At 39.3% G+C, this 27,080-nt stretch overlaps 1 protein-coding gene across 1 annotated transcript in view; it reads right to left on the bottom strand.

Moving 5' to 3' along the window:
- The window catches only part of ACMSD (aminocarboxymuconate semialdehyde decarboxylase), a 71,350-nt gene extending 49,110 nt beyond the window's left edge, over positions 1-22,240 (bottom strand). The window contains exons 1-3 of the mRNA XM_037523267.2: positions 22,067-22,240; positions 14,411-14,455; positions 4,728-4,824 (exon numbers count right to left, since the gene is read on the bottom strand). Coding sequence (XP_037379164.1) covers positions 4,728-4,824; positions 14,411-14,455; positions 22,067-22,123 — 199 coding nt within the window. The 5' untranslated portion in view covers positions 22,124-22,240. The remainder of the gene's footprint in view (positions 1-4,727; positions 4,825-14,410; positions 14,456-22,066) is intronic.
- Positions 22,241-27,080: the final 4,840 nt, after the last annotated feature.

Below are 27,080 nucleotides of genomic sequence, written 5' to 3'. Positions count from 1 at the left end.
TGGTTATTAGATGCTTATTGATTTTTATTTTATTTATTTATTTATTTATTTTTTATAGAGGCATGTTTTCTTTCTTTCGTTCGTTCGTTCGTTCGTTCGTTCTTGTTTATACATGCACTGGGTACAGTCAGAAGCGCGGGAGGGTGAGAGAATTCACCAGAGCCAGAGCGGGGAGCAGAGCAGGCAGAAGGACGGAAGTACACTGCTGAGGGGAGCAGCGGGCGGCAGGAGAGGTCTGCACGCCATGTGGGACCCTCCTCTGGTGGCCGGGGAGCAGCCGGGGATCGGGCCGGGGAGCAGCCGGGGATCGAACCGGCACCGCAGAGGCCGCGGGCAGCTTCGCAACCCAGCGCTCAACCGCTGCGCCACCGGGGAGGCCCTGATTTTTATTTTTACTTTATTATAATTAGTCTTTTTCCTGGTCCCTTATTTAGGTTTTCTAAATTCCTGCTATGAGTGAGAATAGCTGGTATTTTTCTTTTTCTTTCTGGCTTATTTTGCTGAGCATGATCCCTTCCAGCGCCATCCATGTTGCTGCAAATTGCATGAGTTTATCTTTTTTGATTGCTGAGTAATATTCCATTGTGTATATGTACCACATCTTCTTGATCCAGTCATCTATTTTTGGGCATTTGGGTTGTTTCCAAAACTTAGCTATTGTAAATAGTGCTGCTATAAACATAGGGGTGCAGGTGCCCTTTTGAATTAATGATTCTGTGTCCTTTAGGTAAATACCTAGGAGTGGAATTGCTGGATTATATGGAAGCTCCATCTTTAGCAGGCTGAGGAATCTCCATACAGCTTTCATAGTGGTTGGACCAGTTTGCACTCCCACCAGCAGGTCAGGAGAGTTCCTTTTTTCTCCACATCCTTGCTAGTATTTGCGTTAGGGGGAAAAGGATGTCCTAAAGCTAATTCCATACAGGCTTTGTGAACTCCACCCCCACCCTAGGCCAAAGCCAAAGACACTGGGAACTCCAAATCCCATCACCACCAAAGGGAAGGTGGCTGGGACCTGAGGGTGGGGTTAAGCAGCCAGGTTGGTATAAAGCCAGACACGTGGGCTTTGGAGGTGGTTCCCCCATTTTGGCTCTCCACCAGCTCGCAGCGTCCGGCCAGCTCTGAGAGTGCTTTTTGGGTTTCTAGGTCGGCAGATAGGGTAGGACGCATTAAAGACTTTATTTTCCTATTTTCTTTTTTTTTTTTTAAGACTATTTTTTTTTTTAAGATTTATTTTTATTTTATTTATACAAGCACTGGGTACAGTCAGAAGCGTGTGAGGGTGAGAGAATTCACCAGAGCCAGAGCGGGGAGCAGAGCAGGCAGAAGGACCGAAGTACACTGCTGAGGGGAGCAGCGGGCGGCAGGAGAGGTCTGCGCGCCATGTGGGACCCTCCTCCAGGGATCGAACCAGCGCTGCAGAGGCTTCCGGCAGCTTCGCAACCCAGCGCTCAACCGCTGTGCCACCGGGGAGGCCCTATTTCCCTATTTTCTCCCTGAGTTGTACATTTTCCTTATTTCCTTTTCCCTTGTAAATAAACCTTTTATTAACCTTTTGTGTATGCCTGTAGTGGAGTATTAATAAGTCCCTTTTAACCGCGCATGTGAGGACCCACAGCCAGGCAACCCGTTCAATATCGGGGCTGCCCTATAACATTTGTTGTAGCTAGTTTTTTTAATATGTGCCATTCTCACTGGGTTGCTACATGCAAAAGAATGAAGCTTGACTAGTACCTCACACCATGCACAAAAACCAACCCAAAATGGATTAAAGAACTAGACATAAGACCTGAAACAATAAAATATATAGACGGAAATATAGGCTAAACACTACATGACATATACCTCAGCAACATCTTTAAAGACTCATCACCCAAAGCAGTGATAGTGAAGGCAAAGATAAACAGCTGGGACTACGTCAAATTAAAGAGCTCTGTACAGCAAAAGAGACAGTAACCAAAACAAACAGACACCCCACAGACTGGGAGAAAATTTTTGCACACAACACTAATGATAAAGGATTGATCACAAAAATCTACAAAGAGCTGAAGCGTCTCAACAAAACAAAGTAAATAATCCAGTCAAAAAATGGGCAGAAGTGTTAAAAAGGAACTTCTCTGAAGAGGAAATGCAAATGGCCAACAGGCATATAAAAAAATGTTCAGCATCACTTGTAATGCAAATCAAAACTACAGTGAAATATCATCTTACACCAGTGAGAATGTTGCATATTAAAAAAAAAAAACTAGCTCCTTGTTATTGTTTTAATCTTTCTGAGCTTTGTGTTGGATCTTATGATGAAGTGACCTAGGAACTGCCAATTACATTTCCCTCTCCATGAATATAGCATGGATTGCCATCTTCTGTGTTGAGCCCTTCATCATTTTATTTTTCCATGTCCACAGAGGCAGTAGGATGTAGCTGTTATGCTCTTACTGGTAGATGGCCTAGGTTTAAATCATGGTTCCACCTCCAAAACACTGTGTGATCTTGGGGAAAATTGCTTAATCTCTGTTGCTCAGTTTGTTCACCTGTGAAATGGGCATAATAGCAGATGCTACTTCCTAAGGATGCTATAGGGATTAAGTGAATTATTACATAATAGGTGCTGAGAATAGTGCATTAAGGAATTTGTCAGTGAGGGTAAGTGATAACTATTCTCTCAAGGATAGCTATGGAATGAAACACACAACAAAACCCAGGAAGACACACTGCAACACAACTTCAGTCTTGAGCAATGCCTCTGATACCAGTTATGTGAGTATTTCCACTGAGTATTTCCTTGAGAGGATGTGTCTTGTTTGGGCTTCACAGTTAAGAGCAAAACCTTGCTCTTTTCTTTATATATGGGAAGTTCACCCTCTCTCCAGCTCTCGTCCCATCCCTGCGAATTTCTAGAATAGGGCCATATACATTATGTTCTGTGAAATGAACTACAGTGTATGCGTTAGGCTTGCTGCAAAATTCAGTGTGAAAGCCATTTAAATATACTTTTAATTATGGAAAAAAAATCTACAAGGCAATATTTGGCCAAAAGTATCCTACACCAAGTTCTAACATGCTAGAGACCACTTCTTCATTTTGGACTGATAGGTTAACTCATTTTGTGCAGCCCTTGGATAAAACCTATCCTGACATCTCTCTGTATATATTTGCATTTCTTACACATTTTTCTTTGGTTAGGAAGCTGGTGAGTCTAAGCTGCTCTTTTATTTGTGTGCATGAAATGTTTGTTTTCTGGTTTAAATCTAGACCAGTGACGCCAAAATTTAGACTGACAGTGTGCTAGCGCCGAGTTCCCTATCACAGCTATGGACCTGGAGGCTGGGTGCCACGCCTTGGGGGCCATCAGCCAGATGGTAATACATCAAAGCACAACATAGCTATCATGCTATATTTTAGATAGTCTTTCAAATTCTTTTAAATTGTCGGAATTTGATTTTTTTTTTTAAAGATTTATTTATTTATTTATACAAGCACTGGGCACAGTCAGAAGTGCAGGAGGGTGAGAGAATTCACCAGAGCCAGAGCGGGGAGCAGAGCAGGCAGAAGGACCGAAGTACACTGCTGAGGGGAGCAGCGGGCGGCAGGAGAGGTCTGTGCGCCATGTGGGACCCTCCTCTGGTGGCCGGGGAGCAGCCGGGGATTGAACCGGCGTTGCAGAGGCTGCGGGCAGCTTCGCAACCCAGCGCTCAACCGCTGCGCCACCAGGGAGGCCTGGGATTTGATTTTTAAGCACAAAATAAGGAACACAAGTTGTTCTTAGAAATTTCTAGCAATTCAGCTTTGAAACAAAAACTTCCCAATTCTCTTATTTCAAATGTCTGGATTAGTTTCATTGTGGTGTATCTTGAGATTACATGATTAACATTCTCTTAAGCTGCCCTCCTTTCCACCACTTATGTGTCGTGTGGATGTTCTGGGTACTGTGCATGGAGAGAAACTATGAAAGAAATTGAATTCTAAATCTAACTAAACAGGACCTCTCTGGTAGCGCAAGGGGTTAAGTCTTAGAACTATGAAGCAATTCGTAGCCACTGCAGCATGAGTTTGATCCCCAGCCAAGGAGCTACCCACATGGTACAGCTCCCCTCAGCAGTGAATTTCAGTCAGCGTGCCTGTTCTGTTTCCTACTCTGTCTCTGGTGAATCCTCGCTGCCCGTCCTGTCCAACCCCCTCCACCCCACCCCCCCAAGCATCTCTGGTCTACATCCCAGCTCTTGTATGCATAAATAAATCAAATAAATCTTTTAAAAAATCTGACTAAACAAATAATTTTGGCATTCTTAATCTGTGACTTCTATTTTTTACTGTTTTAATTGACTATAATAAGTAAATATATTTGAACATAAAAACTCAATAATAAAATATTACTTATAACATTTCAACTTAAAACAGATTTTATATTTAATTTTTAAAAAGTAATCCAAATGCTTTGTAGTGGAAGATTCCAGCCCTTTCTTGGTGAAGTTGGAACATCCTGGCCTTGGGAAAAAAGGTAATCAGAAATTCCCACTCCATATGGGTGATTTGGTGGTGGGTGCACTATGGTGGTGATACCTGATGGGGAGGATCCTAATGTTACCTCAATTTTAAAAATGAACAAATTTAATAAAAGAGAGAAATTCCCATCACATAAAATCATGTAAAGTGGTTAACAAACTTTAGGGGCAAGCGTTACTTTTATATCACATGCAAACATTGGTAGAATTTCTCATCCTAAGTACCTGTTTGGTCCATTTCTCTAAGGCGGACTTCTGGATCCCAGCAGTTTTCTTGTACAACTCTGAAAACCTTTCCATCTTTCAGCATCTTTGCTTCTCCCTGTGGCAGAAAACTCACATCAGCAAAATGAGACTTCAGCTTGCTTTGGAAGCCATTTCTCGCCTAACGTCTTTATGGTTTTTTACTCAAACCTCACAGAAATAAAAATCTGCTCACCTATCTGAACCTAGCTTTCATCCTCTTGCCTTAATATTGGCCTGGACTTAAAAGGGTATGCTCTGTGGGTGTTAGTGGCTGGACATGGATAGAACTATGTCCTGGTCATAGCTGATGAGGCCACATCACTGAGGATGGCTGGTCGTCTTGCTAATTTGAACTGCTGGCTACAAAACTTAGAGTATTAAAAACTCTAGATCGATGTTATTTCAGAATTACAAGCTTGAGGTAGAGCATCTAGTCCAGTCCTCTTATTTTACAGAGAAGCAACAGGTAGAGAGTGAGAGTAAATGATTTGTGAAACAGAGCAAAGCCCACTAATGTCAAACCTGCAGTAGGAGGCAGGCAATGAAGTAAAATAGTCTATGGCATGTATGAAATTTGGTTCTGAGCTGCTGGCTCATACCAGGCGTCATGTCTCCCTGTGTACCTCTGTGGATATTATCAGTGCAGGGGGGCCAAATTAAATGTTTGTACAAAATAAATCAGGGGTCTCTATTGAGCACCCAAGTTAGTGATTTTTTTTAAAGATTTATTTATTTATGCATACAAGAGCTGGGGTACAGACCAGAGGTGCAGGGGGTGAGAGAATTCACCCGAGACAGAGAGGGGAACAGAACAGGCAGACTGACTAAAATACACTGCTGAGGGGAGCAGAGGGCGAGACAGGAGAGGTCTGCCTTGCCATGTGGATTTCTCCCTGACTGGCTGGGGATCGAACTCATGCTGCAGAGGCTGCGGATAGCTTCGTAGTGCTGTGCTTAACCCCTTGTGCCATCAGGGAGGCCCCAAGTTAGTGATTCTTAGAGAAAAGGAAAATGTTCTGAGAGAGGCCCAGGAAATCAGCCTTGTCAGGTTTAGTTTCCCAATTTATCATTTTGAACATCTTTGAAGTAAGAATAATAATATGACTTACAGAGGTCTTAGGAACATGAAACGAGATAACCCATGACATATGTTAGTACTAGTTATAATTGATGTCTGGTTAACTAAGGATGAGGTTGTTTCCTAAAGCCTCTCTGCTTTGAGAGTATATACTATCTGGGGGTGGTTCAGGACCTCAAGATTGCCTTTGGGCTCTATGTGATACCCATCTGGGCATGTGCTAACAAAAGGCCTTAACCTCTGAGTGGTGGAATCCTCCTAATACTTGTTCTTCTTGCCCTTCATTTGGCCAGTCAGTGCTTGGTAGTGAGTCAAGAGGAAGTGATGCAAAAACAGCAACAGTTGAATTTATTCTGCCAGTGATTCCAGCAGTGACCATGTGCTGTGTCCACTGGCAGTGGTGTTGGTGGCAGTGTCCAGTGTCCAGCTGGGAGGCAAGTGCTTGCTAGCCAGGCTGTTCCTATGATGTGGTCTTTGCTTTCATTTCAATTGCCTGACTTCCCTTCAGTCCTGCATATTTTATGAGTGTGATTTCCTAGGCATTTTGTCATTCTTTAGGGTTTAAAATATTTTCAACAAATTCTTTTCCTGCTTAAACAGTTGTTGGCGCTTTTGCTTGCAACCAAAAATCCTGATGATACCAGCCAGACAAAGAAAGGAGTAGAAAGGGATGATGATGAAAGAGGAAAACAATCAGGAAGCAAACTTTTATTTGGCAAGTGAGAGGTTTCTTTTTTTTTTTGCTTGCTAATAGGGATGCTCAATCACCATAAAATAACCAGCATAACAGAGTGCTGAAGAACAGTCTTAGCATTTTGATACACCTGGGTTTCATTGAATTTCTAGCAGTATAACTGGCTAAATTATATGGACCTTCTAAATTTAAGCCTCATTTTTCCTATCTGTAAATGTGAATCATTGGTCATGCCTGTGGCCACCCAGCATCCTAGGAACACTTTCTATATGTGAAAAAATTTTCATGTTATGATTAATCTTCCTGAGGGAGAATCCAGAATTCACTTTCCCAAGAGAACTTGGGAAGCTTGTAGCAAGGGTACTGGTATGCACTCCAGGTTTTGACAATTAGAGGCCCCAGGTGTAAATAACTTTGATTTGGAAGCAAGCATCATGAGGAAGCAGGAACTATACAGTACCCACCTTTTGGCAAGTATGTTGTTGGAGGTGTCAGACATGGCTGTAGAAGAGCTGGCAATGCTTTGGACTCCAATCTCAGTAGCTATGTCTGAGCTTCCTGCTGTGTCCAGGAGCAGCAGCACTGTCTCTTTACTAAAAGCTGCCTCTCCAGCTATGGCTGGTTTTGTGCACGTTGGCACAGCCTCTGAGCATGACCTCGGGACCTCTTGAGAAGTCTGTGAGCTGCTATTCTAATTAAACTAAGTAGAGTGGACTCTATTGTTTGCAGCTATGAACACTGCATGATATAGAAGATTCAATAATAGAATGCTTGTAAAGAATCGAGCATCAGGTCAGAGAGCATGCTCAATCTATGATTATCAACAACAAAGGTGGAAACTGGGTTTCTCTGGTAGGGGCATGAATAAGCTTCCCTTCCAGACAAAACAGAGCATGTTAAAGTATTATGAATCATTTAGTTCAATTCTTGCCTTTACCAATGAGCCCATGTGGTATGATGGTGTAAAGCTTAGTGGGTATCAAGCTAGGATAAGAACCCAGGTTTACAAAGACATTTTCTAACCCACCAGTCTGGTATTTGGTAATTGGTATTTATCTTGTTAGACAAAGGTTAATTACTGTAATTTCCTAAAGTGTCTAATCTTGGGGTGGTGGGAGAATTAGACTCAGTAAACTTTCTTCTCTGCAAGCTGGAACCATGGTAAGGAAGATGAGTGACAGCAACTCTCAGTGGAACTCTCTGAGCCACCAAGCAGCTGTGCTCCTGTAATAGCTTCCTAATTCTCTTGGTTTTATTCAGCTTGAATTTTGGGACCTGACAACCTCTGTAAAGAATCAATTCCTAATCCTTCTTGCTTTACATTTGGGAATCAGTATCCCCGCAGGGCTATAAATATGCTTCGGGGGTCAGCACTTGCTGCTGGGCAAGGACTTGGAGGGTCTCTTAAGTTCTGTTTTTACTGTTGACCTCATTATCAACCAAGATCTTAAACTAAACCAAGAGCCAAGTAATTAGAGCTAACTGCTCTTACTTACTCAATCCAGAAACATTTTTTTCTGAACTCTGAAAAGAAAAAATTTAAATAAAGATTTCTTCATGTAACCATCACTACACAGATAGCCCATTTCAAATACTACTGTAGTATTTTCTAAAGCCAGAGCAGCATGTTGCCATATCAGAGTAATCCTGGTACTGATGGGGTCAGGAGACTTGGATCCAATGTGTAAACCACTTATCCTCCTAGCACCTTAAGAGTCTAGTTATAAATTGAGACCTTACTGTAAGTCATGTCTAAGTCACATCATCCCTTTGCAGGATGGTGTGACGTGCCACCCAGATCCCCCTTCAGGAATAAAGGACATATTCTCCTAGTTTCTGGGACTGCTGTCACAGACAGCCCTTGGCTGTCAGCCCCTATGGGGACTGCCTTGGCTGAAGAGAGTGTCACCTTCCTCAAGGTCCTGCTTCATTTTTAGGGCAGCTCACTTCTAATGACTTACTGATAAGGTGACAGAAAGGCCCCTCTCTTCTTTACCGTCCTTCCCCAACTAGGGGCAACTCTGAAGGTTAGCTTTAGAACTCCTGCAGGGATACCTGAAGCCTCCACTGAGACATCAAAGCTCAACATTACCCTCTGTTCTGTCCCACTTCCTTTTCTTCTTTCCACTTGAAGGAAGTAGTCATTCTAAGAACACTTCCTGAAAAACCTTCTGCATGCCAATCTCCATCTCAGAATCTGATTCTTGGAGTCCTAACTTAACCTATTGACACTTCTGATTCTTAACTTTCACTTCTAATGCTGTCACCAAATAAATTTAAATATGACTGCTATTTTAAATACCTGCTACTGCATTTTCAAACTCAGTATTTCACTTTGTTCTTACTCTCCTGTAAACCCAGTCGTCCCCAATCAGCTTGAGTAAATTTTTAAGGCCCTGTGTCAGATATTGCTACCGGTGCACTTAAAACTCTTAGTGGATCTTCATTGCCTTAAAGGTACAATCCAAACTGCTTAACCAGTAAGGCTTATTAAGACCCTGCATAATCTAACTAACCCCTCCTACTGCTGCAGCTTCATCACATGTGTAGTGCCGTGACAGAGCAGGTTTTCTATGATCCAGGCAGACAGCTAAAGGAGGAGTTCTGGAGCCCTTGGTACCTTTTTCAGGCTTTTGACGATCTTTCTACACCATTTGTAGTGAGGTAACCAGGTACAGGGCAGGCAGAGAGGCCTGGGGGCCAGGAACCTGGCTGGTCTCCTAGCCCCAGGAGAATCTTTACTCTTTCTGGGCTCTCTGGCGCGCTCTCATGGTCTCTCTGCTGGTCTCTACTGTACTCTGCCCCACAGTCCTCTGTCGCCATGCGCCTCTGTTCTCTACTGCTGCCCTTATATGCTCAGTCTCCCAGCACAGGTGCGCCCACCCACACTGCCCACACCATGCTCCAGGTGCTGCCATCAGGCACGTGTGTAAGACAATAGGTTTCAATCATTAATGCCAATGGTGAGAGGACAGAAAAAAACCTGATCACTTCCATTTACCCTACAACATGCCCATAGCTTTATAGATGGATTCTTTATTAACTCTTCTAAATGTTGTCCAACTTAAGTGTGTCATTTAAATATTTTCTGTTTGTAATGTGATTGACTTAGTTGACAAATTTATGTAAACATGTTAAATAACACTATATGTTTCTATGGGTGCATGTATAAATAAGTGAAATAATAGGAAGAGGTCTTAGAAATCCACCAAACTGGGAATAAAAATTACTTTTAAAATGGGGTTGCTGATAAAAAGGAACTGGAGCTTTATCTTCAATTGCTTACAATTTAAAAGGAGAATTTATTCAAATGTTGCTTAAGTAGTAAAAAATTAACATTAAAAATAAAAACATGAAATGAGAGCACTGGATGAGATGACTTTCAGTATATCTGGGCTGTGATTCCACATTGAGAAATATATTTTCTAAAGGTGGAAAAGGGTAGGTAAATTGGGTAACATGGCTGATTCATATGGTGATAAATGAAAGCTGGACTTTTGTTGGTGAGCATTCTATAGCATATACAGATGTGGATTTATAAAACCATATAATGTTATAAACCACTGTTATTCCAATAAAAAGAACCATTTTTCCTGTGACCCAATACATTCATATGTATCTATACAAACTGAGAAAAGTTTTGTGAAACAATATACACTGCTATAGACATGTATTACCTTATGGGCTTTTCTATTTTATTGTTAAAGTTTTCCTAACTCACTGTACTGATATTATGACTCACTATTGGGCACCAGACTAAATGACCACTAGCCCTAAGTTCCAAGATTTATTTATTTAATTAATTTATTTATATATTTTTTTATTTTTATATTCCCCATACAATTGCACCCCCCTTATTTTGACCCCAACCCCTCCTTTCCCCATCCTCTCCATAGAGTGTCTCTGGTTTATAGTTGTTTGTTGATTCTGATTTTTTCTTTCTTATAGTTACTCTTTTTCCTGGTCCCTTATTTAGGTTTTCTAGATTCCTACTATGAGTGAGACCATCCGGTATTTTTCTTTTTCTTTCTGGCTTATTTCACTGAGCATGATCCCTTCCAGCAACATCCATGTTGCTGCAAATGGCATGTGTTTATCTTTTTTGAATGCTGAGTAATATTCCATGGTGTATATATTACCACATCTTCTTGATCCAGTCATCTATGTTTGGGCATTTGGGTTGTTTCCAAAGCTTAGCTATTGTAAATAGTGCTGCTATAAACACCTAATTTCCATGATTCTTACCGTCAAGAAAATTGCTCCTTGCTTTGGGACTTTCCACCTCACCTGCTCTTCCTTACTATATGTTGTCTCTGTTGTTCAGATAGCAAAAAATGATCATTATTTGTATTTCCCCAATGAGAGGGAATTAATTTTGAGAGCAGGAACCCAGTGATTGGAGATCACACAAGATAGTGTGCATGCAAATGCTAAGTGTGATGCAAATAATGTGCATGTTCTCAAGTGACTGAAAAATAGTCAGTAGATATTTCAGATGCTTCTGACCTACAGATTTGAAATAGACCCCATGTTTACCTTCCTGGGTAACCTTTGAAACACTCTCAGGTGTTCTTGCCATCAATACTCAATTCCACCTCTACCCCATGCAGCTCTGGAGAGGAGGCCATACAAGCTGGCTTGTTACCTATACTCTTTTAAATGTTTAATCAAAGTGCAAATGCTTTAAAATTTAATTTAAAAAAATTATTATTTTTTAAATGATACTTTCCAGTTCTGAACAAGGATTTTACATGGCAAAAAAACCTTCTATTTATTCAGAGGTTTTAAAAAACCAAAGGGAAAGAAGAGAAACAAGTAGGGCAGACCAGAGAAATGTTTTGGAAATATCTTTTGGAAAACAGGAATCTCTGAGGTAAATCAGTCATGGAGGACAGAAAATATTTGTTCATCAAAGGAAAGTAGGAGAATAAAGAGAAATTTCAACCACCAAATACCAGATTTCTCCTTGCTCTATGCCTAATTTGCATGTTTTAAAAATTTGCATTTGTTCTGCAGGGACTAGAATCTCTGACCACTATAATTATGAAAAATACAGTTTTTATTCTGTTTTGTTTTGCTTTGCTTTGTTTTGGTTTTTAGGGTGACAGAAGGAGAGTGTCACTGTTTTCTTCTATTAAACTACCATTGTATTCAATTTTGCTGAAAATATGTAGGTTGGTAATTATGACTGGAAATATTTTCTTTTTTGGAGATTTGTTTGCTGTTAAATTTATGCAGTCTCTTAACATGAAAACCAAGTGAAATGAAGGTCATTCAAGTTCAGGATCGAACTATAAACTGCATCCTGGGACATGGAAAATTCACAGGCTTCCATCCCTGCTTTTGGGGCTTCTGTGTAGCCTTATAATCACCTTCCCTCATATTGCTCTCTCCCTTGAGGAGACTAGAGACCAGCTTAGATCACCAGCTCCCTAGCTCTTTAATGGGAGCAGGGGAGCACCGGGTTTAAATTGGCACTTACTGGGCACTCTTTGATTAAGGTGAGAACCAGCCATCCCAGAGATTCAGATGTTTAAACTCTTTAATGATCCCCCAATGCCTTTAGGATCAAGCACAAAGGCTCAAACCCCTCTTCTAAGACCTCTCTAATGAGACTTCTGCCCACCTCTCCAGCTCCTTCCTACCTCTTTGCTCCCCATAGTCTTGCCTTCCTGTATCCTCAGCCATTAAGACCATCCAAAGAATTGTGTCTTGAACAAAGTCAACACCCTTTATCTTGTCTTCCCAGTTCCCTTATGATCTAGGTCCTTCCTACCTCACTAGCTTCATTTCCTTCTATCTCCCCCTTTCACTACAGGCAGTCCTTGTGATGGATTGACTTTACAGTATTGGGAAGGTGATGCACCTTCAATAGAAACCATACTTCAAATTTTGAGTTTTGATATTTCCCCCAGACTAGCAATATTTGGTACGACACTCTTGTGATGCTGGGCAGAGGCCGGGAGCTTCGCCATCAAAAGAGCAAACAACTGATATTCTAAAGTGTACTGTGTTGCCAGAGTTCTGTGGATGTTGTGTTTTGTGTTTTTGCATCTCATCATATCTACAAATCTACAAAAAATCATCTCTGTCTCTAGCATTTCTTACTCAAGGTAATTGCTGTACTGTATCCTAACACAAGTGTTCTGAGCATGTTTAAGGTAGGATAGGTTAAGCTTCATATTTGGTAGGTTAGATATATTGAACTCATATTTGGCTGAGGATTTTTTTTAGATCTATTTATTTATACAAGAACAGGGGTACAGGCCAGAGGGTGAGAGGATTAGCTAGAGACAGAGTGGGGAGAAGAACAGGAAGGCAGATGGACTGAAGACACAGCTGAGGGGACAAGTGGGCAAGGCAGGAGAGGTCTGCTGCGCCATGTGGGTATCTCCCTGGTCAGCTGGGAATCGAACAGGTGCTACGCTCAACCCGCTGCGCCACTGGGGAGGCCTTAGGATATTTTCAACTTACAATGTGTTTATCAGGACGTAACCCCATCATAAGTAAAGGAGCACCTGGACATGTTAGCCACATTGCCTTTCTTTCAGTTTCTTAAACACAGTTCTTTCTCACTTGGTGGCCTTGTAATTGCTGTTCCCACTCTTCCATGCTTTTCTTTCCAGTCCTTCAAGTCTTAGCTAGTTTCCAGCAACCAGCCCCAAAGAATCATTTCCAGTCATTCCCAAAACATCACAGTTTTTTATTTCATTCTTTAAAGTGATGATGTTTGTTTGTCTCCCCATAGAATTTGAACATTATTAGGGCAAGTATATGTCTGTTTTGTTTACCAATGTATTCCCAGTGTTTAGAGTGCTGGGCCTGGCATAAACAAGTGTCACTAAAAATCAGTGAGTAAGTGAAGGAATATAGAAGCTAGCAGTTATCAAACTTGCGTGATAACTAGAATCACCGTAAGGCTTGTCAAAACCCTCAACGTTCCTGATTTGGTAGTTGTGGGGTGAGGTGCCAAAATTTGCATTTTCCCAGCTTTTCCAGGTGAAGCTGAACTTGCTGATACAGGGACCACACTTTGATAAATGTTGGTACCAGACATAGTTGGGTGCTTGAGCTCTGGGTACGCATATGTTTAACATCTCCATGCCTTAGCTCAGCTTCCTCCCGCAGGTCCTCTCTGATTCTCTGATTCCAAGCCCAAATCTTTGCCCCTTAGCACCTGGTACAAATGCAGTCCTAGCCTTCTCACACTGCACTGTCTTACCCCTCAAACTGTAACTGCATCTTCTCAGACTGTAGGTCCTCCAGGGCCCACCTTAGTCATATCTGTGTTATGGCTGGAATTTAAAAATGGTTCCATCCAACTCCATGAGGGCATATGATGCTTCTGAAAATGAAGTTAGACCTGACCTCAGGTCCAGGCTACCAGCTCATGCTCACATCTCATTATTTGCAGAATGCTTTGCCCCAAGCCTTTCTCTTCTCGCTTTTCTCCCTTTCAAACTCAGCCCTTAATAACAGTGCCTTCTTCTCCCCTTTGTCTCCAGTGTTTAATATCTCCAGCCTGTGCTCAAATCTAAACTGCTTCATTTATTTGGTTGTCCTTAATATACTGTAATAACCTGTGAAGAGGGCTGGGTCACTTCCTTGAGGCAGAGCAATAAATGCTAAAATTGCTTCTAGGATAAAAATAAAGATTTCTTAATGGCTTCTCAAATTCCAATTTTATCTTTCTAAATACTACTCTTCAAAGTTACCCCCATTTTTCCTTTAATTTTGAGAAATCTCAGCAGTGTTGTCCGGCCCACCACATAGTTGGTAACAGGGTAACAGGGCAGAAGAGTTGAGCTCCTTGGAGGCCTGTAGGAAAGTCTCAGAGGCTCAGCATGTCTCTGGGTCCTAGATATGTTCCTAGTTTTGGGAGAAACTTACCTTGCAATGGTGTTGGAGCTGCACCCAGCCTCCATAGCCGAATCTCTGCAAGAGGGAGAAGCAGAGTCTAAATGTAGAGCAAAGCAGAGAGGACTGCAGGAGAGGGGCATCCTTGGGAAAGGATCGTGAGTTCCCTTCATTCAAGCATCACCTTACCATTTTTTCCTAATGCCATGTATTAATATTTCATTTTAAACCATTTTACTTTCTTTTCTTAAATGTATTTATTCAGGAAGAAAATCCATACATAGAAGTGCTAGTTCTACCTATTCTACTAATCAAAAAGTAAGAATTAACATTAAAAAATATTTGTTCATGTACCAGCTAAAATCATTTCACAGACCACTAAGGAGTAAACTGGACCACAATAAGGACCACTCTAGAAAATGTGCTCGGAGAACAAAGCTCTTCAAATTTTGGGTCACAAGTCATGAGTAGATCATGAAATCAGTTTCTTGGATAGTGACCCAGATAGTCTGAAAACATAAAATAGTATGTGTAGCATATGCTGCTAGTGTCCCACCCATATTCTCTCCTCTTAACACTTCTGGGCACACCAGCCCCTTTTCGACTACTAGCACCACCTCTTTTTTTTTTTTTTTTTTAAATCAGAGCTTCTCTTTTGCCACTGAAACCAGCTTTAATCAAGTTCTTTTACCTGGTCAGATGTACCAGGAAATTAGTGTCCCCATCCCTCTGCTCAACTGCTCTCAACCATTGGTACATTTGATTTGGTATATTTGCATTTGTATATAAATACTCTGAAGACACTGGTTTCCCCACCCCTCAGGCTGTAGGTGGGATGACTCTGAGGTGAAGGTACCCTTTCTACACTTTCATTGACTGCCTTCTTTTCTTGTATCACCTCCTCAATCTACTGGTGTTTCTGGGATCACCTCCAAAGTAAACTACTTGTATTGGAATCCTTGTTTCAGGGTCTGCTTCCTGGAAAACTCAAGCTAAGAGAATAAAGGAATAGACTGGAATGGAATAGAAAGGTATGAGATGGAATGGAATGGAATAGTATGCCTCCCCGTACTAATTATAAGTTTCCTGAGACTTTTGTTTTCATTATGTGTATATGAATGCTTGTACTAATGCACACTATAAAATGTTTCTTCTTGGAGATCATGAATAGACATTTTTGAAAGCCTCTGCCTAAGAACACTGCTGTATGTGACTTGTGTAACTCTAAGTTTTAAAATCTTCTTTCATTTATTCTTTCATTTATTCATTCCTCAAATCTTCATGGAATCCCATCCATGAGTTGTCTTACTAAGACAAAGAATGTAAAAGTGATGGACAGGTGTAGACTTGAAAGGTTGAGGCTGGGGTGAGCAAGTAATTGAAGGGCTGTGATTGTGTGTAAGACCTGTGAGAGAGTGGAGCTTGGAGGAAGGTACTGATGTACAACTTGGGTCAGGTGGTATTGGGGGAGTGAGGTTGAAAAGTCTGGGGTAAGACTAGAGAGGCACTTACAGTGTTCAGGAATTTCATATTCCAAAGTGGTGGCCCTCAAAGTGTGATATAAGAAGGGAAGGCGTGGAGGCTGGAAAAAGCAATGTGAAGACCTCATTGCAGCTCTCATCAGTAGTGGTGGTAGATGAGTTGACAAACTTCCTAAGATTTGACTTAATCTATACTAACGTTATTTTACCTGTGCATAACATTTGTTCTTGAGTTCTATCTCTGAATAATCATATTAGCTCTGGAAATCACCTCTCTCCTGCTAAGTAACATTAGAGGACCTGGTTCATGGGCCTGCAAGGGAAGTTATCAACCAGAGGCACCAGCCTCTCCTCTCTGCACTCAATTTCTTCTTTTTTTATGTCTCCCCTTTCTCCTTTCATGCATTCAGTGCTTGTACTTTCCCCTTTTTTATTCTAGACAAAGCTACTCAGAGATATATACTGGATTAAAAAGGTTTCAATTGGTTACATTTTAGTGTAAACTTAAACTCTCTCTCAAACTGGAAACTTGCCATTAAAATCTTACCTTTAAGGTAGAAAAAAGGTTTTATTTCCTTCCTCTATTCCTTTCTTCCTCACTCTTTTATACTTTTTCTTAATTCTCTAAGGAGTTGTAACCCATAAGTTAGCAGGGTAGAGAAGTATTCCATTTGGGGAAGGGCAGAGAGGTAGAGGGAGGCAGAACAGGTGGATATTGGCACTTGTGACAGACCACATACAAGATACTTGATTTTGTTGGAGTAACAACATCTTGAAGTCAATCTTCATGTGCAAAATGAAGCTAACAGTAGTTGTGACAAAGGGTTTTATGGGAATTAACTGAGATAATGTATGGAAATCTATATATACCAGATTTTGCTGTAGAAAGGACTCCATCAATATTAATAGTGATGGTGATGCCATGGTGGTGGCAAAATGATGATTGTGGTGGTGGTTATGGCACCGGTGGAGTGGTGATGATTATGTCATTGAGTTTGGTGGCAGTAATGGTACCCATGATGGTGATGGTAGTGGATGTGGCATAGTGGCGATAACTTATGATATCCTTAAGTTGTAGGATAAATCATGCCCTGGGGGCAGATACTAGGAGTGCAATGAAGGAAAGAGCCCACTGTCAGTCTGTGTTCCTTCTTCCCCTTTCATGGAAAGTATACCATTTGAACACTTTGTACTTTCCATAAACCTCTGATCTATTTGGGGCAACTTCATTCTATTCCAAGGCTGGGCTCTACATAGTCCCTCACTCTCATCTTAGGTTCAGCCAATACTGGACTCTGAAATCTGTGATGCTGGGAGTGATTTTGGTCAGAGGCATAGACAGTCTGAAAATATTTGACTGACAGTGGCCAGCATCCCATTGGCATTTTTTTTTTAAAGATTTATTTATTTATTTATTTATTTATATAAGCACTGGGCACAGTCAGAAGCGGGGGAGGGTGAGAGAATTCACCAGAGCCAGAGCGGAGAGCAGAGCAGGCAGAAGGACCGAAGTACACTGCTGAGGGGAGCAGCGGGTGGCAGGAGAGGTCTGCACACCCGTGGGACCCTCCTCCGGTGGCCGGGGAGCAGCTGGGGATCAAATGGGTGCTGCAGAGGCTGTGGGCAGCTTCACAACCCCGCGCTCAACCGCTGCGCCACCGGGGAGGCCCCCCATTGGCATTTTGGGGCATGACAAATTAAAAACATCCAAGGGAATTCACTCCTCCATATAAGAAATGTGTTTCTGAAATGGGTATAAAAAAGGTTGATGAGTTGAATGACATTCTTAATGTCTTGGGGACTTCACACTTTCATGTGGTGAATAATGAACCTCCTGGGAGATGAAACTATACCTATCTCCTCAGAAATCTTGTTTAAAAGTCAAGTTACATCTGGCATTTTATTCCAAAAATTTATAGCCATTAGGTACAGTGATAGCCTTGCTAGTGAAAGAAGGCATAAATTTATAGTTTTATGTAAAGACCAGAATTCTTCCTCTATTTGAAATAAGAAGAATATCTGTGAACCCTGCTATTAGGTATATTGTAAGAAATCAATAAAGTCTTGCTGTAGGAAAAGCTGAAACCTAATTATCAATGTGGGTATGAAACTGGTATAAAACAGCTGACATACTGGTTTCTTGGGCCACAATCTTCTATTTGTGACAGGAGAGAGTGTGTATCCCTATTCATTAGAAACACCTTAATCAAGTGTGCCTTGAATTCATTTTCTTTCCACTTTGGATTTTCATCCCCAAAGGACCTTAACTGTAACTCTGACTATAGTTATTAACAAGTGAAAGTGAGAAGTTTTCTCAAATCCCAGTTCTCTGTAATCATTAGTTAATCATCAACCCAGGCTGTTGATTCTGCTTTTCTATCTCTTCATTGCATAAGGAGGTCAAGGTTATTGAGTTGTGTATATTAATATTTAATAAGGAAAGGCAGGTTGAAAAAAGATGTTAGTTCTTCCAAAGGGGCTTCGTCTTCTGACATAAAACTACTGCTGGCTTATTTTTTTACTCTTTAACTGAAAGGTTTGAAAAATTGGGGAGAAAAAAATCGTGACTAATGTTTTGAAATAATGTTTTACCCACTAAGAAAGTATTCAAAGATAAAGGAAAACTGGCTATAATAATTGAACTATATAAGGACAAGGGACTGTCTGCTATTAACTATTGCCATGTTAATATTTACTTCACTCTGTTTAGACTAGAAGTGGGGGGAGAGGGAAAAGGATTCCAGTACCATTTATGTCTTTTTATTTCTCTTACTAAGTGGGAGGCTCTTGAAAAACACAGAACTGTTTGCTGCTAGTTTTTTTCATCATTGGCTTGCCTGCACTCAAATGGAAATTTCTACTGCCTAACCTATCCAATTGTTTGACCTTGGGTTGGAAGCCTGGTTCCAGTGAATCTCTGGTGAGCCCTCAGTGTGTTTACCTATAAGTGATGAGTCAGGGAGCAGGCTGGTGTCTAGGGAGGCACCAGGGAGGAGAGAGAAACATGGCTGTCCAATACAGCAGTGATACTCTACTGGACCAGTTCTCTGAACTTGAGAACAAAAAGTAGAATGGCAGTTACCAAGGACTGACAGTGGGAGAGTTGAGGCTATTGTTTAAGTCTACAAATTTGCAACTAGTAAATAAATAAGTTCTATTGTTCTAATATACAACATAGGGACTAGAGTCAATGATAATGTATCTCAAAGTTGCTTAATATCTTAATTTTCTGAATACCAAAAAGAAATGATAACTATATGATTTGATAAAGGTAATAATTAATCAAAGTATTAGTCATCAAATTGCAGTATAAAATGTTTTAAATAAACACATTGATATCTCATACAGTGTTATATGTTAATTATAAAAATATGTAAAAACATAATGTTCTGTTTTAAAAAGTGGACCTGGTAGTGGTGCTATGGAGAGGCCACCATGGTACCATGTAGCTCTGGGATTATAGGCTTATTTCTGAATCTCAAGTACTTTTGTCAAGCAGGGTTAAGGCTTCATAAGGTTTTCTTTAAATCAAATCATGTATCTGTATATATATGTATATGAGTGTATATTTTTGTATATGTATGCCTATATATCCCTGTAAGTATGGGGATTATGAATACTATCATCATTGTTCTTTTTGTGTATTAGCTATCTGCTCGCAGCATGCGAGTCTGCTAGATTAAAGCCAGGTTTATCAGGACAAAATACCCTTTCTTTTTTGGGGGGGCTACTAGTAGATAGGTAGGGGAGTGGGGTAAAGAGCAAGCAGAACATGTATGTGGGAAGGCCCAGTGCTCACATTTATGGCTATAGCCTCCCCTTGCTCTGAATTCCTCAGTTTCCTAAGAAGTTATAACAATGCCTTTAGAACCTTGCACTAAGTGAGGCACCTAGAACTTGTCAGCTCTCAGTTACTTGTTCTCTGCTTAAATTGGAGGCAGGCTTGGGAGTGGGAAATTGGTAACGGGAGGTAAAGTTTTGGCACAGAATACTGGTACAAGGTTTTCTGTCCTCAGCAAAGAAAAGATAATTTTTCAGGCTATGATGGGTCTTCCAGGTGGAGAGGCTGAGGGCATATGAAAGAGACCTTTGTACTTTGCAGTTTCTTTGAGACTCAAGAAAAACAGCTTCAGATACCCACAGGGAATATCCCATAGGTTTAGTGGAAAGATGACCATCCTTCCCAAGGAGTCTGAGCGTATGTTCTCCAGAAACAAAGTATTCTCTTGTGGATGTTGGTTTACATCAGTTTGGGGGTTTCTGAACCTTGGATTTAAGTATGACTCTCACACTGAGAATTCAACAAGAAGGGATAAAACAGCCAAGCTCTTCCTTGCATAATACACGTGTCTGTAGGAGGAATTGAAAAACCCTCCACTCATGATGAAAGAGCCACTTAACTATGACCGGTTTGCTCTCCTAGGGTCAAATCCTTGTGTGGACAAGGAGGTAGATGCCATAGAGCTTTGAGGCCCTGCTGCTGTGACACTTTCTTGGAGGGAGGGTCATACTGGCTCTCTCATGTGATAGTATAGGTGGGCAGGGTATAGACCCCATGGTAGTTTCCAAAGCATTTTCTGGGTGTTTGTTGAGACTCAAGAAGAAAAGCTATAATGATAAAGTTAACATAATTTTATGGGCTAGGTAAAGGGCTATTATAAAATAAAAAAAAAATCCCTAAATTTGGATTTTTCTAAAACTCTGAGATTTGGGAATATAGTCTGTTCCTTCCACACTACCTATTAATTGATTAACTTAATCAGTGTATCATTTATCAGGCAAATATTAGCAAACACCATAAGTAGTAAGAAACTGAATATAGCTTTCAAACAAACCAGACATATTCCCATGACGTGCTTTATGAATTAAAAAGCTCTGGTGAATTCCCTTCATAAAATCACTAGCATTATGAAGTGGCATCTATACTTTAATAAGCTATGACTAGGAAAACAGCATTCAGAATAGCAAGTTCCCCTCTAGGCATGCATTAGTGAAGGAAATTCTATGGGGACTACACCTGAGGGGGGGTAGAGAGGAAAGCAAACATTGTTTAAAAATGAACAATGATGTAAAAAATATATTTAAAAATAAAAAAACCCAGATTCCTTTTGTAGAGTTTAGTGTGATAGGTTTAGCTTTACTGTTAGCTGTATTAGGGAATCCTTTCAAAGATGGGTCAGCATCATTTATATTTTTCGATCTATAATAATGTATACCACCCAAATTACCTAAGATACCAATGGATAAAGAAACATGTTAGCTTAACATTTCTTCAACAGACAGCTATGAGAGGAAAATGGTTTCATCTATTTATACAATGAATCACATTTTAATTAGAGTTCAGGTTACTTCATTTTTAATCACTTGATGAAATATTATCAGAGGTGTGAAACTACAAAAGAAGGCAGAAGATTGGGTAAAACCTGATACCTAGTCTGAACAAAACTCAAGTCAATTTTAAATTTCTTTCATGTTCCCTATTTTCCTCTTTTAGTATTCATTCAAACGTTCTTAATGACGAGGAAATTTCCATCTTTAGAGAAACATAGAACATGCTCTTTGGAGACATTCATTGTGCAAAGACTTTATGACATTTCCTCCAGGTTTTTTTTTTTTTTTTTTTTTGGATGTTCCTGCTCCCTCATTCTTCATAACAAGGATTTACAGCTTAAAGTACATCAAAAAGGAAAGATTTCAGACAGTATCCGAAAATAGATTAAGAAAAATTCCACAAAGCTATCTCTTGATGCTTTTCAAACTTATTTTAAACATTTTGGAAAGGAGATAGGTTTTAGAAGTCCTGGAAACGTATCACATTCCATTTTTTGAGAGTCTCTTACTTGAAACTGTAACTTTAAGTTCTGTAGTTGGCACATATATTCCCCACAACTGAATATATGATTTAAATGGAAGTAAAACTTCCTGGATTAAATTGTCTGGAAATTTTAAAGTATACTTCATTTGAAAGGAAAAAAAGAATTTGAAACATCACTGCTGCTTTGACCCAATGTTCTTTCAAAATAAATATAAAAGTCATTTAAAAAAAAACTATCATACCAGATCTAACAAATAATTTTCAATTGCCCCTCCCAAAGCAGATAAACTTAACTTAATCCCTAGTTCCCAAACGAAGGTAAAGGTTTATAGAGAGATATTGAAAAACCTTAGAGAATCTCCAGAAATAATTGAACAAATTAATCACCATTACCTTTTTTAGATCTGGCCATTCTTTTGGTAGAATATGACAATGGATGTCAATTTTCATCTCCACAGGATTCAGAAGAGAAATGTATACAAAGAGAAGTTTTATCAGCAAGAAATCTCCTTGAAAACCATGGAGTTAACTGATGCAGTTAGTGCCTTTATGGCTGCTTTCAGGCCTGGTCAGTCTAGTCGCGGTCCATTGGAACGGTCTTTCTAAAGTTCAAGGTTCTATTTATTTGTCAACTTGGGTTTGGGTCAACAACTCTTTGGTAATTAGGACTCTGAGCACAAAATTAAAAGAAAAAAAAAGGACTGTACTTAAACCCTATGAGTTCAAAAGTCCTGCAGGCTGCTCTTGACTTACAGGAGGTCCAAAACAGACTAATCTTTGTTTTTAAATACTGCAATTTTAACCAAGTTATGCAAAGTTAAAAAAAATCAAATGGTACATGGTTAAAAATCAGATAGTACAGAGGACTTCAAAAAATAATATATCTCTGACTCACCTCTTCTTAATCTTGGTTTTGCTCCCCTGAAACAGCCAATTATACTGCTTTTGCATTTTGTTCAACCAGTTACCTTGTTATCTTTAAAAGATATTTAGCAATTGGCTTGTGAAAATTTAGCATGTTGAAAGTTTTGGGGGAAGTTTCATCTTTAAATCACAGAAAGAGCTCATATGTCCTTTCCTCCATTGACTTTTCCATTCATTCATCCATGCATGCATACATTTAATGAACATTATTCAGAGCTTCTAAGTATCAAGGCTATAAGGTTGAATGAGAAGTAAAATGAATACATATGTTGCAAATGATACATATGTTTCCCTACACAACCAGTAGGGGAAAGAAGAGAGTAGCCATTTTCATGAAGAGTTGTCAGAACAGGGCCTCCCTGGTGGTGCAGGCAGTTGAGCTCAGAGCTGTTAAGGCTGTCTGCAGCCTCTGCAGCACGGGTTCGATCCCAGCCAGCCAGGGAGATACCTACATGGCATGGCAGACCTCTCTTGTCTTGCTCTCTGAGCCCCTCAGCAGTGTATTTCAGTCAGTCTGCCTGTTCTGTTCCTCACTCTGACTCTGGTGAATCCTTTCACCCTGCTGCACATCTGGCCTGTGTCCCGGTTCTTGTATGCATAAATAAATAAATCTTAAAAGAAAAAAAGTTGTTCAGCAATCAAAAAAAATAAACACATGCAATTTATAGCAACATGGATGGAGCTGGAAGGGATCATGCTCAGCGAAATAAGCCAGAAGGAAAAAGAAAAATACCGGATGGTCTCACTTATAGCAGGAATCTAGAAATCCTAAATAAGGGACCAGGAAAAAGTATAACTATAAGAAAGAAAAAATCAAAATCAACAAACAACTATGAACCAGGGACACACTATTGGGGGGGGGGCGGGGAAAGGAGCGATTGGGGTCAAAATAAGGGGGGTTGCAATTGTATGGGGAATATAAAAAAAGAAGTTGTCAGAGCAGTTTAGGGAGGGCTTCCATTGGAGCATGAAATGGGGCTTATGGCCATGCCTGTAAAGAGAGACTAGAACAAAGCAGCCCTGTATTTCTATGTATTTACCTTTTCCTATTCCTGGAGAAAATAAAATTTTCAAAGGACCCAAGACCTCTGGAAAAATCTTGAACCTATTTTGGGATTCTCCTCCCTGTCAGTCCATATAACTAGGGTCTGGATAAATAAATGTCTTTTTAACTATATTCTGGGTAAATTACAAAAAGCTCAACTAGAGTCTAGAAAAACTATAACAAACATACTTTTAAATCTGCTTACCTTGAAAGAGAATAGAGGAAATTCTAAAGATTCATTTTTAAAACAAGTTCAATGAACTAAAACCAAATGAGTAAGCCTTCAACTGTCATGAAGGCACATGTCAATACCCAGATTAAGTATAAGCTCCTTTAGAGTGCTTCCTCTGGGCCAGGTACTGTTGCAAGCATTTTATTCTGACAAATTCAATAATTCTTCATAACAGCCATAAAGGAGAGGAATTATTTTCAATATCCACTTCACAGAAGAGGAAAGTAAAGCACAGAGAAGTTAGGTAACTTGCTCATGGTCACACAATAGTAAGTGGTAGTACTGGAATTTTAGTTCAGGCAGCATAAAGTCAGAAACTTAGTACTTCTTAAAGAAAACTGGAGAAATACAGAAGAAAAAGAAGCAAAGGAAAAACAGTTTTCTTTGAGAAGTACAATTCTAGGACACCTTCTGAAAATTACACCAAAAGGGGTACCAGATTAGAAATGCTCAACAATTCCCTCCCTATGCATACCCAGTAAAAGAAAATGCATATATTCTCTGGAGGAAAGCCATCCACGTAAGTTCACTAGGAATTACTACAAATTAAGATTAACAATATGTGGCTGACACAAAATTCCACATACATTAGGAAAAAAAGCCACCATGAGTAAGAGTCTACAGAAATAATAATAAAAAAATTAAGTTTCCCAAAACATAGATATTGGAGTTATTAAATACAGAATGCAAATTTATTATATGTGCAATGTATGAATAAATAAAATTTTAAATTTAATGAAGAGACTGTTATATAATTGACCAAGTTTGAAAAAGGACAAAATGGAACTTTCACTAATGAAACCATATTAGTTTACTTAAAAATTTTTATTGAAGTAACATTGGTTTATAACATTATATAAATTTCAGCTGTATGGAATTTTATTTCATTGTATATACTCTATCTTGATTACCATCAAAAATCTCCTTTCCATCCATCTACAGGGAGTTAACCCCTCTTACCCATTTCACCAACCCCCAACTCACTTCCCCTCTAATAACCACCAATGTATGCTCTGTATCTAAGAGTTTGCTTCTGTTTTGTTTATTCTTTTGCTTTGTTTCTTTATATTTTACATATGAATGAAATCATTAAGTGTTTAGCTTTTGCCATCTAACTTATTTCACTCAGCATAATATGCTCAAGTTCCATCCATTTGTTGCAATTGCCAAACTTTCATTTTTTCTTATAGGCAAGTAGTATACCCCCATTTTCTTTATCCATTCATCTATCAATGAACCTTACTTAGTCATTCCCAAGTCTTGGCTATTGAAAATAATGTTGCAATAAACATAGGGGTTCATATATATTTTCAAATTCATGTTTTTCTTTTCTTCAGATAAATACACAAAATTGCTGGATCAACTCTTTTGAGGACCCTTCATACTATTTCCCAAGGTGGCTGCACCAGTTTACATACCCACAAATTAATTAGGGTTTCTTTTCTCTATGTCCTCTTCAACACTGTCATTTTCTTTTTTTATAGTAGCCATTCTAATAGGAGTGAGGTAATTTCTCACTGTTGGTTTGATTTACATTTCCTTAATAATAAGTGATGACAAACATCTTTTCACATGCCTTGGTCATGTGTGTATCTTATTTGGAGACATGTCTATTCATCCTTTGCCCATTCTTTGATTGGTTTTTGTTTTTTTTTTTGGTCTGTTTGTTGTTGAGCTGTACCAGGTCTGTATATATTTTGGATATTAGCCTCTTGTCAGATGTCTTACTTGCATATATTTTCTCCCATCCAGTAGGTTGTCTTCATTTTGATGCTGGCTTCATTTCCTGTGAAGAATCTTTTCATTTGATGTGGTACCACTTACTTAATTTGCTTTTGTTCCCATTGCCATTGACCTGGAATTCCTAAAGATACATCTAAGGCTGATGTCAAGGAATTTATTACCTAAGTTTTCCTCTGTGCAGTTTATAAAATCATAATAATTTGAATTAAGAACTCAATGGATTTGTTAAGTAGCAGAATAAACATAATTGAAAAGAGATGAATGGAAGAGAAACTCGCACACAGAGATGAGGGGACAGAACATATATAATATATTAATACATAATAATACATAAAAAATAGAAGAAGACAGTTTAAAAGGAGTTCAAGAATGATGAAAGAGAGGTGAGAGAAGTTGAAGAGATAATAGCCGAGAATTTTCCAAGCCTGATGAGCCAACAGATCCAGAAATCAAAATATATATAAACAAGATTAAAAAAGAATTCTCTTTCTAGATGCCTCATAATAAAATGCAGAACACCAGCAATAAAAATTAAATCCCATAAATTGCTAAAGATAAAAAGAATGCCTTTAAAATCCAGCAATTAGACTGACAGCACACTTCTCATGGCAATGATGAAATGCGGTGTTCAAAAGGCTAAGATATTAAAGGTTCAAAAGGCTGAGAATTGCATATCTTGTAAATTTTGTTTTAACAATGAAGAAGTAAATATGTTTTAAGATAAAAAACTGTTCGTTACCAATAGATCCTCACTTAAAGAATTTCTAATAATGTCCTCCAGAAAGGAGAAAAGTGGTTCCAGAAAGGTCTGAAATGTAAGAAAAGGTAGGCAAACACAAAGCACAAAATAAAATGGCAGAAATAACAAAATCCAGTGATATGTTGTTCATAAGAATCACATTTAAGCTATACATATATTTATACACACAAAGTTTGAAACTAAAAAGGTAATAGAAAATGAAAGAAGCAAATTCTAACCAAAAGAAAGCTGTGATAGTTGGGTAACAAATAAAAGAGACTATAAAAATGAAAATCACTATTAGGATAAAAGAAGATCAATATAAAATAATGAAAGATTCAACTAACTATAAAATTGTAATAATTGTAAATTTAGTATACCATGTTGCCTCAAAATATATAATGTACACACACCCACACACAAGTTAGTACATATATTGCAAACATATATTTTATAAATCTTCCAACATGTGTCTCTTGATTATTGATAGGTAAATTATCTGTGAGGAGCTGAAGAGGAGGGCCTCAATGCTAGGGAACCATCAATGAACCTCAAAAGCATTCCACAAGAGGAAGAGCAATTTAAGCTCTAGCCTGACCTCAGAGTTCTAACTCATCTTCCCACAGGGTCAGTCAAGCAGCCACTTTTCTCTTCCCCTAGCATTTATTTCTGCCCCCTGCTTTTTTTCTTATTTATTTATTTTATTTATTAATTAAAATTTTTT

The sequence above is a fragment of the Talpa occidentalis genome, unplaced genomic scaffold (genome assembly GCF_014898055.3).
Source record: "Talpa occidentalis isolate TD23 unplaced genomic scaffold, MPIMG_talOcc4v2.1 talOcc4.3, whole genome shotgun sequence".
In the NCBI taxonomy this organism is placed as follows: domain Eukaryota; kingdom Metazoa; phylum Chordata; class Mammalia; order Eulipotyphla; family Talpidae; genus Talpa; species Talpa occidentalis.
This window is presented reverse-complemented; position numbering and strand designations above follow the sequence as displayed.